Raw genomic sequence first — 14387 nt, forward strand, 5'->3', positions numbered from 1 at the left:
CCTGAGTTATCTATAACATGGGCATCAAAATACGTATATCAAAAGGTTAATGTGAAGAGGCCAGGCACAGTGGCTCATGCCTGTAATCCCAGCACTTTGGGAGGCTGAGGCAGGCAGATCACCTAAGGTAAGGAGTTTGAGACCAGCCTGGCCAACATGGTGAAACCCCATCTCTACTAAAAATACAAAAATTAGTCGGGCATAGTGGTGGACACTTGTAATCCCAGCTACTGGGGAGGCTGAGGCAGGAGAATTGCTTGAACCCAGTAGGCAGAGGTTGCAGTGAGCCAAGATCACACCATTGCACTCCAGCCTGGGCAAAAGAGCAAGACTCCATCTCGGGGAAAAAAAAAAAAGTGAAGAAATTAAATGAAATAATATGCATTAAAAATAAAAAGGATATCAGTGCCCAGAACACATCAGGTGTTTATAATGATTTTTTCCCCTAAATTTTGGAAGCTTCTCAGCAGATTTTTGAGGCTGAAGAAATAGGACTCTTGGATCTGCAATAATTGAACATCACCTGAGCACACAAGTCACTGGAACTCAACAGAATCAGCCTAAAATATCAATAGTTACCTTCATGTTTCTTATGTTTTCTTGAAGAAAAGACCCCTTTATCATTATGTGTCCCTCTTTGTCTGTGGTAATCTTGTTCTACAGTCTGCCTTGTCTGAAATTAATGGAGCTATTCCAGTTTTCTTTTGCTTAGTGTTAGTATGGTGTATATTTCTCCATCCCTTTACTTCTAATTTGAGCTATATATTCAAATTGCCTTTTTTTTTTTTTTTGGTGGACAACATACAGTTGGGTTTTATCTTAGTCCATTTTCTGATTCGAAAACAGAACACCACAGACTGGGTAACCCATAAAGGAAAGAAGTTTCTTTTGTTCACAGTCTGGAGGCTGGGAAGTCCAAGGGCATGGCACTGGCATCTGATGTAGCCCATTCCACGGCAGAAGGGAGGATGGAAGGCAAAAGTAAGTGCATGACACAGAAGGACAAGATAGGAACTAAACACATTCTCTATCAAGAGACCACTCCAAGACAATGCTATTAATCCCTTAATAAGGGTATAGCCTAAAATCCTCTTTCTCTTGTTCTTCAAAAGACAAGGTCTCCAGCTGTGTTGTCCAGGCTGGAGGGCAGAGGCTATCCACAGGTGCAATCAGAGGGCACTACATCCTTGAACTCCTGAGCTCAAGTAATCCTCCTTCCTCAGCCTCCTGAGTAGCTGTGACTACAGGTGCACACCACCACACCCAGACTAATCACCTCCTAAAGGCCCTACCTCCTAATACTGTTACAGTGGCAATTAAGTTTCTAATACATGAACTTCTGGGGGACACATTCAAATCATAGCACTTTTTAAAAAAATTATTTATTTATTATACTTTTAAGTTCTGGGGTACATGTGCTGATCACATAGCACATTTTTATAAAAAAGCATATTTTCCCTCTCTCTTTTAGAGATGAGGTTTTGCCATGTTGCCCAGGCTGGTCTCAAACTCTTGGACTCAAGCAATCCACTCACCTCGGCCTCTGAAAGTGCTGGGATTACAGGCATGAGCCGCTGTGCCTAGCCAGATCTCTCTCTTTTAACTGGGACTGTTTAGACCATTCACACTGAGAGTGATTACAGATATCTTTGAATTAATATTGACCATCTTTGTAATTATTTTCTATTTATTGCACTTGTCTGTTTTTTTTCTGCTTTCTTTTTCTTCCTCCTTTGTGCTTTTAAAATAAATACAGAATTCGGACCCTGAGTTTCTTTCAACCTGAAACAAAAATTGGGGAAACATTACTGAAGAAGAATTTGTGAAATAACGTCACTTCATATCTATTTTGTCAGCACAATACTTAGGATAAATCTTTGTTCTCGAGAGAATACAGTCATGTAATCGAGCTTCACTATTTTGGGATTTTAAATGTTTTTCTTTCTTTTCTTGGGAGGGTAGAAGTGATGAGTTTTGCTCTCTCCAGGGACTGGATCACAGGTATAGATCACTTTCACTGTTAGGTTTGTGCCATATTTAATTGCTTTTATGAATGATCTCCTAGGTAAACTGCTTGCAGTGTACCACATAAATCTTATTCTTGCTGTTTTAGTAATTTGATTGTCAGGCATACAATGAAAAATGAAAATGCTGAGCTGCGTGTTTTTAATTTCAAACCTAGTTTCAATCAGGTTTGTGGAATAGGCTGGACTGTAGTTCGCACATTAGGGAGCAAAAGGGAGGAAAGCAGCATTTGCTTTTTGTAAAACTCCCTGGAATTTTTTTTTATTATTTATTTTTTTCCCATTTATTTTATTGCATTTTAGGTTTTGGGGTACATGTGAAGAACATGCAAGATTGTTGCATAGGTACACACGTGGCAGTGTGATTTGCTGCCTTCCTCCCCATCATCTACATCTGGCATCTCTCCTCTTGCTATCTCTCCCCAACTCCCCACCCCCCCACCGTCCCTCCCTTATTTCCCCCCAACTGACCCCAGTGTGTAGTGCTCCCCTCCCTGTGTCCATGTGTTCTCATTGAAGGTAATATGTGGCATTGACTTCTTTTCTCTGGGCACAGATTTTCATTTCTAGACAATGTCCTGTAGATGGCGCCATTGCCACTCCTCACAGGATAGAAGCATCGGCTTCTCTACATGCTGAAACCAGGCAGAACTTTGCTAAACAAGTCCTTACTTAGCAAAGAGGAGCCCGGGAAAGCTGGTTATCTTTACCTCTTTACAGTTACCCTTCTCAAACCGCCAGACTCTAGGGTACTTCCTCATTCTGTAACCTTTTCTTCCGCTGCCTGGTACCTGGTATTGTAAATCACCTGTCAGAGATGCCCTCTCCGTTTGGCTTCTGTGAGGTGGGATTCTTCCCTTTCCAGCAACCCTCTCACCAGCCACCAGCTCCTCTCTCTCCTTGCCTGGCTTCCTGCTCCTCGCCTGGCCCCATTAAGGATGCACAGGCATTTCCCAAGATGCCTCCCAGGTGAGCATCCCTCCTCTGCATACGTCCCCCTGTGAATCTCATCCTGTTCCTGTCACTGTATGTAAACCACTCCGAGCTTGCTTCTCTAGAGCCCCCCTTTTCTCTCCTGACATCCACACTTCTGCTTAATTCCCTCATGGAGATCCCAGCACTACTGAGCAGAAAGAATTCTGGAAATCAATAAAGGGGGCTGCACCAGCTCTGGAGGCATGCAGGATGGTAGGAACCATAAAGTGGGTTAATTTTTTTGAATTTTTTTAAATGGCTACATATTTGTACCTATTTGTGGTGTGTATTTGATGTTTTGATACATGCATTGAATATTCAATGATCAAATCAGGGAACTGAGGATATTCATCACCTCAAACATTTATCATTTCTTTGTGTTGGAAACATTTCAAATATTCTCTTCTGGCTATTTTGAAATATAACAATACATTGTTAACTACAGCCACCCTACTATGCTATCAAACATTAGAACTTATTCTACCTAACTGTAAACATTAACTAAATTTATTTAAGGGAAGTAGCAATTCAGAGCCACCTCAAGATTCCTGCAGAGGATGGGTGGGACACCTCCCAGGAGGTAGGACAGGTGACACACGGGTCAGAAGCAGATTCTAGGACGAAAACTACAGGTCCCTTGGCATTGCTTTATCTTTTCCTGGACTTGAGGGCTCACTGATGCATAAAATGAACAGTTCCAGAGCAGATTTCTTCAAGGGAACCCATGACCCCTTTAAATACTTCTGAGCTGTATATGCACATAATTCCTAAGTTCTCAGCAGTCTGTGATTTCTGCGTGGGTATTGTTGGGGCTAGGGTGGGGTGGGTCCGTTATTTATCATCTGGGGCATCTTGAACCCACTTCGTTGTCAGGTTCACAGCCTGATCCTCAGGCTCTGTATCTGCCCTCTCCTTTCCACTGGGACCCCAGGTTCCCCTGACCCTTCTCTCCTCTTGCCTGGATTTTAGTTCCCCTGGCAGAGCCTCCTACGTGTTTTCTTGCTGCCATCCAACTCACACCTGCCACTGCATTAATCTTCCTAAAACAGCCTGAGACACAGCGCTGCAGCTGCTGTCCAAAACTCAGGGCCTCCTGCCTGCCTCCACAAGTGCCTCCTCTTTTATTTGCTATTCAAGGCCCCGAACTCTTCATCCTCATTCCCCACCATCATGAGTCCTGCACCCAAAGCTTTAGGAAAATTCGAGTCTTCACCTTCCACAGAGTGGTCCTGCCCTGTCCCCACGCTGCACTGCTCTCTGCTCAAGTTCTTCCTGCTGCCCGGAAGGCCCGATTCCTCCACCTTTGCCTGCAGAGATCATATGTGTTTCTTGGCCCTCTTCACAAGCCACACTCCTCCCTCAAGGTGCCTCCGCCCTGGGAAACCTGGCTGCCCGACAGGCTTCACAGCCCACTCTGCCCTCCTGTGATTTCAGGGAGCATCTCTGCCCCAGAATTGGAACTCAGGAGCTGAGACGTAGTTTTCAAGTTGTCCATTTACCAAGTGGATGGACCACAGACAGAATGACTAGGATGGACTATTATCTATCTTTGGAATCGGAGATGATTCAATCAGAGTGTGTGTGTACTGAGCAGGAGGTAGAGGAATGCGGACACAGGGAGGGAGGCTCGCATCACAACCTGCTACAGGCAATGAGGTGCCAGTTTTAGTCCCACATAGAAAGGCACTGCAAATGCCACCAGGTCTCTTAACTCCTGCTAGAAACCAGACACCAAAGGAACCAAGGAGAGGGCTCAGCCTTGACAGCCAACTACTGGAGGACTATCTCTCTCCCTGTCTCTCTTTGCATTGGTGGCATCCCCAAGAAATTATAGGAAATAATATGCTAGAGACAGACTTATGATTCACATGCTCCACAGGAGTTTGTTATTTAAATGATTTTTCCTAAAAAGAATAACCTAACTTGTATTTTCAAAATGGTGATGGTCCCATACCAACTATGCTTAGAGCAGGCCACATGGGTCAACAGACACACCCTACCCCCGAGGAAGGCCACAGCACCTTCTGGTGCTTAAGTCTCAGGCTCTACCAGCTGAGTTTGTGGGCGATGATTTTCTGGTATTTAAATGATAACGCCTGATATGGTTTGGCTGTGTCCCCACCCAAATCTCATCTTGAATTGTAGCTCCCACAATTCCCGTGTGTTGTGGGAGGGACCTGGTGGAAGGTAACTGAATCAGAGGGGTGGATCTTTTGCATGCCATTCTTGTGATAGTAAGTCTCACGATATCTGATGGTTTTATAAAAGGGAAGTTTCCCTGTACAAGTTCTCTTCTCTTGTTTGCTGCCATGTGAGATGTACCTTTCACCTCTGCCATGATCGTGAGGCCTCCCCAGTCACATGGAACTAGGAATCCATTAAACCTCTTTCTTTTGTAAATTGCCCAGTCTTAAGTACATCTTTATCAGCAGTATGAAAAGAGACTAATAGAACACCCCAGAGTCAGAAGCACTGAATGAAATCACAGCCCCCGGCCCTGAGAGGCCCTTCATTCTAGTCTTATCCTTAAAATTGGACCCTTCGTAACTCCATTTTCTAGAAAAACTCAGGTCTAGGAAAGTTAATAAACTCATCTTTCACAGGAAAGAGGTTCTAGGGCTGAGACACTATATCTCCTCTTGTTAGGGAGTAATTATTTTGGGAATATTGTCATTGCTTTGACCCGTGTTTAGTTGGAGGGGAGTTTACAGCACTTATTTTCAAATTAGGTTGCCAGTGACATTTCAGTGAAGACTTTGGTATCTGCCAGAGGTCATGGGTCCAGAAAAGTTGGGTGGAATGCTCGGGTGACACTCCATGTCCCATTTGCTCCATGGCCTCTCTGGCCTGCAGGAAGGCTATGGTGAATTCCGCATCCCAGAATATCTTAAAGGCATGCACTTTTACTATAGACCAGTTTTAACCAACTGCCCATCAGGTTTGGGGAAAGCCTCAGGCCTCTTCTGCAAAGGAGCGGCTGAAATTCATCTTTCTTCTCCCATGGCACCTATCTGCCTTCAAAAGAGTGTCATTTAATTACCAAAAAACAAAACAAAACAAAAAAGCCAAACAACAACAACAAAAAATACATTGATGACAAAGCACAAGTGAGATAAACTGAATGGGGGAATTAGTTTTTACCTTGGTTGGGAATCTATTCTCACCTTATTGTACTTTATTGTGAAATTTATATTATCATCAATAGAGTCAGGTTTTAGCAGGCTTCAGTACCAAGGACTTCCCATGAATACTGAGACAACTTTGCGATTTTGAGTTCTATTTTCCACTGACCACGATGTTTTATATCATTGACACCACAGGCCAAGTGTTCTTATTACTTCTAAAGGCTACATGGAATAGCTGGGGGATTCTATCCCCTGATATTGGGAATATTTTGATGTTTGGGGATTGTGCTAAAAAATTCCTTTAGCTGAAGTTCTACAAGTAAAAGGACACAGACATTCATGGTTCTTTTAGCAAAGCACTGTGGGAGCACTTACTTTTGTGACACATAACATTCTTTCAGAACAATAACGATAGGAACCATTAATTTACCTTGAATTTACCACTTCACTAATACTCTCTACTGTGTTACATGCTGAATAACTGTCAGAAATGCCACACTAAGTGCTCACATTTTCTTTAAGCCTTTGGTTATTCAAGATAAAATTAAGGGAAAAGAAGATAATCGCAGAGTATCGTTTATAAGTGGGAGAGGCACAAAACACTATGTTTAAATGACCATGTTTTGGATTCGGGAAGCAACAAAGAGCTTACTGTTTTCCATTCTGATCAGATATAATTACTGCTCTGAGAGCTCTGCTCAGTGGGAAAATCTCTGAAATGTAAAGTCCTTTAGCTGGTGGATGTAATAGCTTCTCTACTGCTTTTGGAGCTCAAGGGCCACATTCATTCTGATGAATTCCTGAATTTAAAATCTAAATGCATTAAATAGAATTAAAATAAATGCAAGCCTTTATTTTCCAAAGGGGTTCTACCTCTATCTCTTCCCTCCTCCCCTTTAACACACATCCTGCCCTGCCCCACGAACCCAACCAGGTGTTGGTTATGGAGCACTCAAGATGAGCTGGGGCCAGCTTCACTATGAGGAGCTTGCAATCCATGCTCGAGGGATCACTGCACTTTAAAAAACAGTTCCCCAGTGCCTAGATCTGCATTGAGAAGCCATTAACTAACTTACCAAGGCCTTAAAGATATGCAGGGAGGGGGGCCGCTCTGCAGACAGCAGGCGTTGGGTATTCTCCCAATACGCTCTGCCTTCCTCTTTGCTCACCCCACACTCTGCTCTTCTCTCCATCCTGCTCTTCCAAGTCTCCTTCCCATTTACAATGATGAGGTTTCCACTTGAGCACACAGCATTTTTTTTATGGCAACAGCTTAATCCATGAGGCCATTTTCTGTGTGTTTCACTTTTATATTAGTTTCCCCTGTTTTGCAATTGTGCTTTCCTCCCGCGACAACAACAAAAGCACCTTGATGATTGTGAGGAGAGGGAGAAGTATCCCAATAACGGAAAAACATGGGTTTGGGTGTGGCCTGGCCTGTATTTGCATCTTGGCTCCATCACTTTCAAATTATGTTGTCTTCAGAGGACTATGCAATCTCCACAAGCCTCAGTTTCCCCAAGTTTCATAGGAGGATAGTATTTGCAATAGCTACGGTGGTTGTGAGGGTTAAAATAATATCTATTAAGTGCCCAAACATGGTAGATGGTCAATAAATAAGAGTTCTATTGTTATTTATAAGTTCTACCTCTTACTTTCTGGAATCCTCCCTACCTACCCACCCATATGGTAGAGGCAGAGTTGCTAAAGATTGTCTATTAATATATGTGAACTGAAGGTGAAAGGTTGATGTTCAAATATATAAAATATATAAAAAACATACATACTTCTAACTAACAACAAGACATAGATAAAGCAAATATGACAAAATGTTAATAAATGTTAAATATGGATTATGGGTATTTAGGTTTTATTCTTTCCACTATTGTATATTAAAAAAAATTTTAGATAAAAGGTCAATAAAAGCCATTATACACACACACACACACACACACTTTGGGAAGAAGAAGATTGGTCCATTATTAATTTTTTAGTAAGCTTAGAAAGTCCAAAAATGCTTGACATATTCATTTGCATGTCTTTTATGCCTAAACTATTTAATAACATGTAAAAAAAATTCAAAACCATCATCTACTGTCACATTCACAAAGTTAACAAGAAAAGGATATGAAAAATAGTGAATAAGTTTAATAAATCTTATTAAAAGTAACATGAAAATACATGCACCCTCAAAGGTAATGTGTGTACAACTCCATGCTGCAGGGTGAGGACCACCGTGTGGACTGTTTCATGGATGAACCACCAGGGGATGCTAAAGAGTAGCATTCTGGGGAACCACACAGCAAGAGCACTATCACACCATTCAACCTGACCCTGAGAAGCGCGAGTCCCTGAGAGTCACACTCATTACTACACCACTTGGGGGTCTGGGAGCATGGATTTAGGAGATCTGTTTAGCCTGTGGTGAAGAACATGCCTTGTTGCAGGGACAGAGCTGCCTGCAACCAGCACAAGCATGAAGCTGCTGTTGGCACCAAAGTGTGGCATCTCAGAATCCCTGAACGCTGGGCTGAGGCTGTGTCAGGGCTGACAACTTTCACAGCTACTCTGCCAGGAGCTGTAAAGCACACGGCAGAGAAGGGAGATTCTTATCTGGGCTTTGAATTTTTTTTTTTCTAGTGGTGAAACTTACTTCCAACACGTACTTAAAATAATGGCATCAGCACATTCAGGAAAAAATATATAGCAGCAACTGAAGAGCTGTACTAGAAAATTATTTTCACTGTAATTTAAAAAATTGTTTTTTGAGATGGAGTCTCCCTCTGTCACCAAGGCTGGAGTACAGTGGTGCAATCTGGGCTCAGTGCAACCTCTGCCTCCTGGATTCAAGCAATTTTCCTGCTTCAGCTTCCCAAGTAGCTGGGATTACAAGCACATGCCACCACACTAGGCTATATATTTTATTTTTAGTTTTTTTTTTTTTTTAACATTTGATAGAGACAGGGTTTCAACATGTTGGCCAGGCTCGAGCAGCCTGGCCACTGAAAATTATTTCTAAAATTATTTTTAAAGTACATTCCAGGCCAAGCCCTTTATGGACATATAGAATGAAACACCAGTGGCTTTGACTATGTTTTCACTTTATCTCACTTGAGAGTAAAATCCTTGAGGTAGATCTTGATAGATTTTGTTGTACTCAGAAAAGAATGTTGATTGAATATCTGTCTAAAAAGGGCCTTTGCCATCTGGGCATAGTGGCTCACGCCTGTAATCCCAGTGCTTTCGGAGGCTGAGGCAGGAAGATCGCTTGAGGCCAGGAGTTGAGACCAGCCCAGGAAACATGGCGAGACCCATTTCTACAAACCGCCTTTGCACATTAATTCACTACATTCTCACAATGACTTTGTGAAGAGTTACAATGAATTCTATGAATCCCATTTTAAATGGAGAAAACTGAGACTCAAAGCTAACTGATCAGTGGTGACTCAGCTGGGGGGAAGTAGAGAAAGGACAGGGATGCTATTTCTACTGGTGATGATGACGAAGTGCACAGAGGGGCAGGAACTTGCTCAAGGTCTCACCACTGGATGGAGGCAGAGATGGAACTGACTCTGGGTTAGTACTGTGCCCTCTCTCCACCTGAGCATGCTTTGCAGATGAATACGCTTCAGTGTACAAAAGATACATGTGCATTCCTTACAGGATGCAATTCTGGCAGGGCCTTCTAATCGGTAAAGTAAACAGATTGTGCATTTTCAGGCTATACGGGCCATGCTTCCTCAAAGCAGCCATGCTCAGCTTGGACCAAATCTCATTCACAATATTAGTGCATGGGTTTCCCACAAGTGTGACACGGGCACCTTGGGTTCTCCTGCCTGGGTAACTTCAGAGGGCTCCATTGTTGAAGGTTCCAAGGCTGCTTTGCCTCTATTCTCCCAGGTTTTCCACCCCATGCCACACTTCCTGGTCTAATTCGGTATTACTAGCAAATTCTCAAATCCATCACCTTAAACTACGTGGCACGCATGAAGGCCTGCATAAAAGCCACCGATTATGCTCAATTAAGACTTTTTATTTTTTTAAAAAACATTTTATCTTCTATTTTTTCTTCTGGCATTTATCTGGAGGGAGAGAGAAAGAGAGCGTAAAGATCGGAAAGACAGAGAAAAAAACACATCGTGTGGGAGGTGAAATGCCACGGTCATTTTTGAAGCCTATGTGGAGTTACTGGTTGTGATTTACTGGAAAGAAAATAAAATTCATGTCCACCATCCATCTTGCTGAAATGTCATGCCAAGTGCCGCTGTAGTAGCAGGGAGGTCTGATGGAGACGCCTGCAAATCACCTGCCAGCCGCTCTTGGTCTTTGATTTGACAGCCATGTGCATGCTACAGAGAAGTAAAACTCGTGGTCTGGAGGCCAACAAGGAATTTTCCTGGAGCATGGAGGTGCATAACTACAGGGAGCTGCCCCCTAATTTTGGCATAGTTACCCTCTCCCCTGCCATGATCCCAAAAGTGGGGGCTAAAAGCTCCAACTTCTGGCTGGGTGCGGTGGCTCACGTCTGTAATCCCAGCACTTTGGGAGGCCAAGGTGGGTGGATCATGAGGTCAAGAGATGGAAACCATCCTGGCCAACATGGTGAAACCCCCTCTCTACTAAAAAATACAAAAATTAACTGGGCGTGGTGGCACGTGCCTATAGTCCCAGCTACTCGGGAGGCTGAGGCAGGAGAAGGCAGAGATTGCAGTGAGCCGAGATTGCGCCACTGCACTCTAGCCTGGCGCCTGGTGACAGAGCAAGAGTCTGTCTCCAAAAAAAAAAAAGCTCCAACTTCTGAAACAAACATATTATCAATATGTTACATCAATATCTACTGTTTTGTCCTTATGTGAAACCTTTATAGAGGGCGTGTTCTGACTCTGTGAATGACGTATGGAAGGCAGACTCCCAGGGCAGGCAGCGTGACTATATAAACAGGATCACTGAACTTCAGGAAATTTGAAGCCCTGTTTTCCTCTTTGTGTACAACTTGACAGTCATGGGAAATATGACAAATCACTTTCCCTTACTACAAAGTTGCTCATCTTGACCATGGCCAGTCAGGCCTCACGGGCTTCTTGAATATGTGTTTGTAACTTTAATTTACAGAGGTGGGTGTTCGGCCACTTTATGCAAGATCATGAGGTCGCTTCATGCATCATGACTAAACCAGAAAGGAAGGTGTGAAATTCACATTGGCCATTTCCTGCTGGGGTTAAAGTTCTAGTTGAGAAGGAGGCTATTGGTAAAACGGAAATTTCATGGCCATCCCTTCATCTTATCATTTATTTCCAAAACAGATTGACAAATGGCTCTTTCTGTTGAAAGCTTTATGCAAACAAACAAAAATAACAACAACAACAAAAAGCAGCTCAAGCTTCTATATTGGAGTAGAGGGGAAGGTGCAGGATGGCATAAAAGGCCCCCCCCCCCAAAAAACAAAAAAGCTGCCAGGGACATGGAGCCACTTCACATTCTTCTGCTATTCTTTTCAGATTGGCCAGCTATTTTGCTAGCTCACTTTCTTATTTGGAGAGCGTATATTCAGCAGTTCTACCTCCTCCCATGTGTAGATACCAGAAGGTCCACATATGAACCCCAGAAATGTGCATTTATAATGTTTGTGCTCTTTCTCCCCCAAGCATGCCTTGGCGACTTCAAGCTGGAGCACAAATGCAGTGGGACACTAGGCTCCCACCTCTGTTCCCTGCGGAGAGGCTGGGAAGCTTAACTGCTCCATGGTTAATAACAGATTCAGTGCGCACACAGCCCTAGGAGATACAGACATTTACTGGGAGGAAACCACCCCCCTGCATTTTCAGAGCAATCGAGGGTGCAGGGAGAATCTGAACCTCAGTCCATGCTGCTCTGGGAACTATGAGCATGGCCCTGAGAAGAGCTCAAGGCCACATGTTCCATTACCCATCAACAGCTGAGGTGCACGGTACTGTGGCCCTGTCTCCCTTTGATGTACTGTAAGCAGAAATGGCACAAAGTGACCATCTCCCCTCAAAAATGCAAAGAACTACATGCTCCACTGCTTCAAAGATCTCACGTTCAAAAATGGTCCTGTATATCCTTTCCTTTGTTTTTAAATAATTTCCTCTTTTGGCATGAAGATTATTAATGATTCTTCCCCGACTCATTTCTTTCACACCTAAGGATAAACGTGGCTCCCAAAACATGATGGGATGCCTCAGGAGATTCTGCCTCAACTCCTGAAAATCCAAACTCCACTCTGATCAAAACTCAAACCCAAAACAGCAACACACACAAAGAACCGTTGTGGTGATCACCTGCTTTTTGCCAGCTAAAACGAACTCTCTTTCTCAGACTAAAAGCTGTTCAGGCTTCACGTTAGCTCCTTGAGCTGGACAGACTCCATCTTAGCTTCGTCATTTTAGTTATTTTCCCACCACTAAGTATGTAACTATAGTGTGTAGCTGGGGCAGGCTGACACTGGGCACCTCCGGGAATGCATCTGTTGATAAGAGGCCGAGTTAAGTGCCAGCAGAGCCTGGGAACGCAGGTGCTGTCCAGCGCCCAGAGCCCCCGTTATCTCTAAGTTGTGTGTCTTTCCTGACAGCTTTACCCCTCGCACCTGGCACTGTTTTATTTCTCATGTGCTAGTTTATCTTTTAACTTTTTGCTTACTCTGCTTCTGTGAAAAGTTTGCTTCAGCTAAGTTCCCCCTCCCTTTTAAAACTAGGGTATAAAAGACCACCTAACTTTTTCTCTGGGGCCGAGAGAATTTTGGGCGTTAGCCACCTCTTGGTCGCCGGCACAATAAAGGACTCATAATTCATCCTCAGAGTATGGCGCATTCCCTGACTCGCTCGGGTACAACACCGTCCCCATCACCACCCTCTCCCCCAACCAAAACGCCCTTGGACCTTCAGCAAACGGCGCCTCACCTTTCTGAAGAAGTGCTGCGTGGCCACAGCGAGGGCGTCGAAGCCGCAGAGAGCCCTGCTCAGCTCGCCCTGCGCGGTGCCCAGCTGCCTGGCCTGCCGCTCGCACCGCTCCTTCAGCCGCTGCACCAGCTGCCGCTCCGCCTCCCGGGCCTGCGGGTCCGGCTTGGGTGGAAACCCATTCCGAGCTGCCGCAGTCCTCTGCTTTGGGTATCCTGTGAAAAAGAAAACCAAACCTCAGTCACTTGCGAAAAAACACTCAGCACACATGTGACAACGGCTTCTTATTACACAAGGAGTTCTTCAAGAGCAAATGGGAGAGAAGAAATTGCCCAAGGTCTGTCGTTTCTAAGGATTGAAAAGAAAAAACGAACTAAAACTACTGTTCCGTTAATGTGGTTGTAAGCGGAAGGTTCCATGCTTGGAAAAAGGATGATGGACAAAACTGCCAAATTCCTTCCAGCTTCTGACACTTCCTCTAGGCTTGCTTGGACAGACAGAAACATTTTTTTTTTCTTAAAGGAGATTGCTCTTTGAAAATGTCTAATGGGAAATCAATCAATCCAGATAGAAGTCAGACTTACAATCATCTAGCTGCCTTTTAATTGGGCACCAGAGAATACCACCTCGATGCCCCTTTCTTCACTTTAGAGGCTGCTGTAGTGACCCTTTCCTTCAATGTCAAATCCAAGTCACAGCCCTGATCACCTCTGCTCTAGTGACTCCTGATTTTAAATTCCTACAGCACCAAGGTCTTGTGATGTCTCCTGCTACATATCCCTCCAATGTGAGTGGAGGCCTCCTCCACGGCTAAAGGTGTAGTCTGAGACACCATCCCCTCTTACTCTCCGATGGAAGCCCTGCTTCCTCCTCTCCTCCTTCACTACGCCACAGCCAGAATGACCTTTGCACACGTGAGGCAGGCCATGACCTGTGAGGACCCCTCTGCTCACTTTCTCTCACAGTAAAAAGAAAGTCCACACACTTTACCATGGCCCACAAAGCCCTCTGCGACTCGGCTCCTTCCAGGTGAATGTGAGGGGCTGTGGAGCCACAGAAGAGGGGCAAGGAGCTCTGCCTGGGGTTCAGGACAGAGCTAGTGGGGGCTAAGGAGAGGTGATTTTTGGGTTGAAGCTCAGAAAATGAAAAGTCAAGGTTCCCAAAAACAGCACAGAGGAAGGCACTCCCCCACGGTCCGAAGCACTCCAACACAGTCCAAGACCTGTGGGTGGGCAGGCGTCTTCCTCGGGTCTCTCTGTGGGAGGTGCAGACAGACCCAGCACCCACAGGCAGTATAGAACCCCTGCCACTGACAATGGGCTTACATCGAAAAAGCACATTCTTTCCTT

General features: G+C 44.3%; 1 protein-coding gene across 2 annotated transcripts in view; it reads right to left on the bottom strand.

Annotated features, from left to right (window-relative positions):
• The window catches only part of MTUS2 (microtubule associated scaffold protein 2), a 467424-nt gene that overhangs the window by 129249 nt on the left and 323788 nt on the right, over window positions 1-14387 (bottom strand). For both annotated transcript variants that reach the window (XM_037741682.1, XM_017537489.2), the window contains exon 6: window positions 13042-13253. In XM_037741682.1, coding sequence (XP_037597610.1) covers window positions 13042-13253 — 212 coding nt within the window. The remainder of the gene's footprint in view (window positions 1-13041; window positions 13254-14387) is intronic.

This window comes from Cebus imitator, unplaced genomic scaffold (assembly GCF_001604975.1).
Source record: "Cebus imitator isolate Cc_AM_T3 unplaced genomic scaffold, Cebus_imitator-1.0 Scaffold103, whole genome shotgun sequence".
Taxonomy (NCBI): Eukaryota; Metazoa; Chordata; class Mammalia; order Primates; family Cebidae; genus Cebus; species Cebus imitator.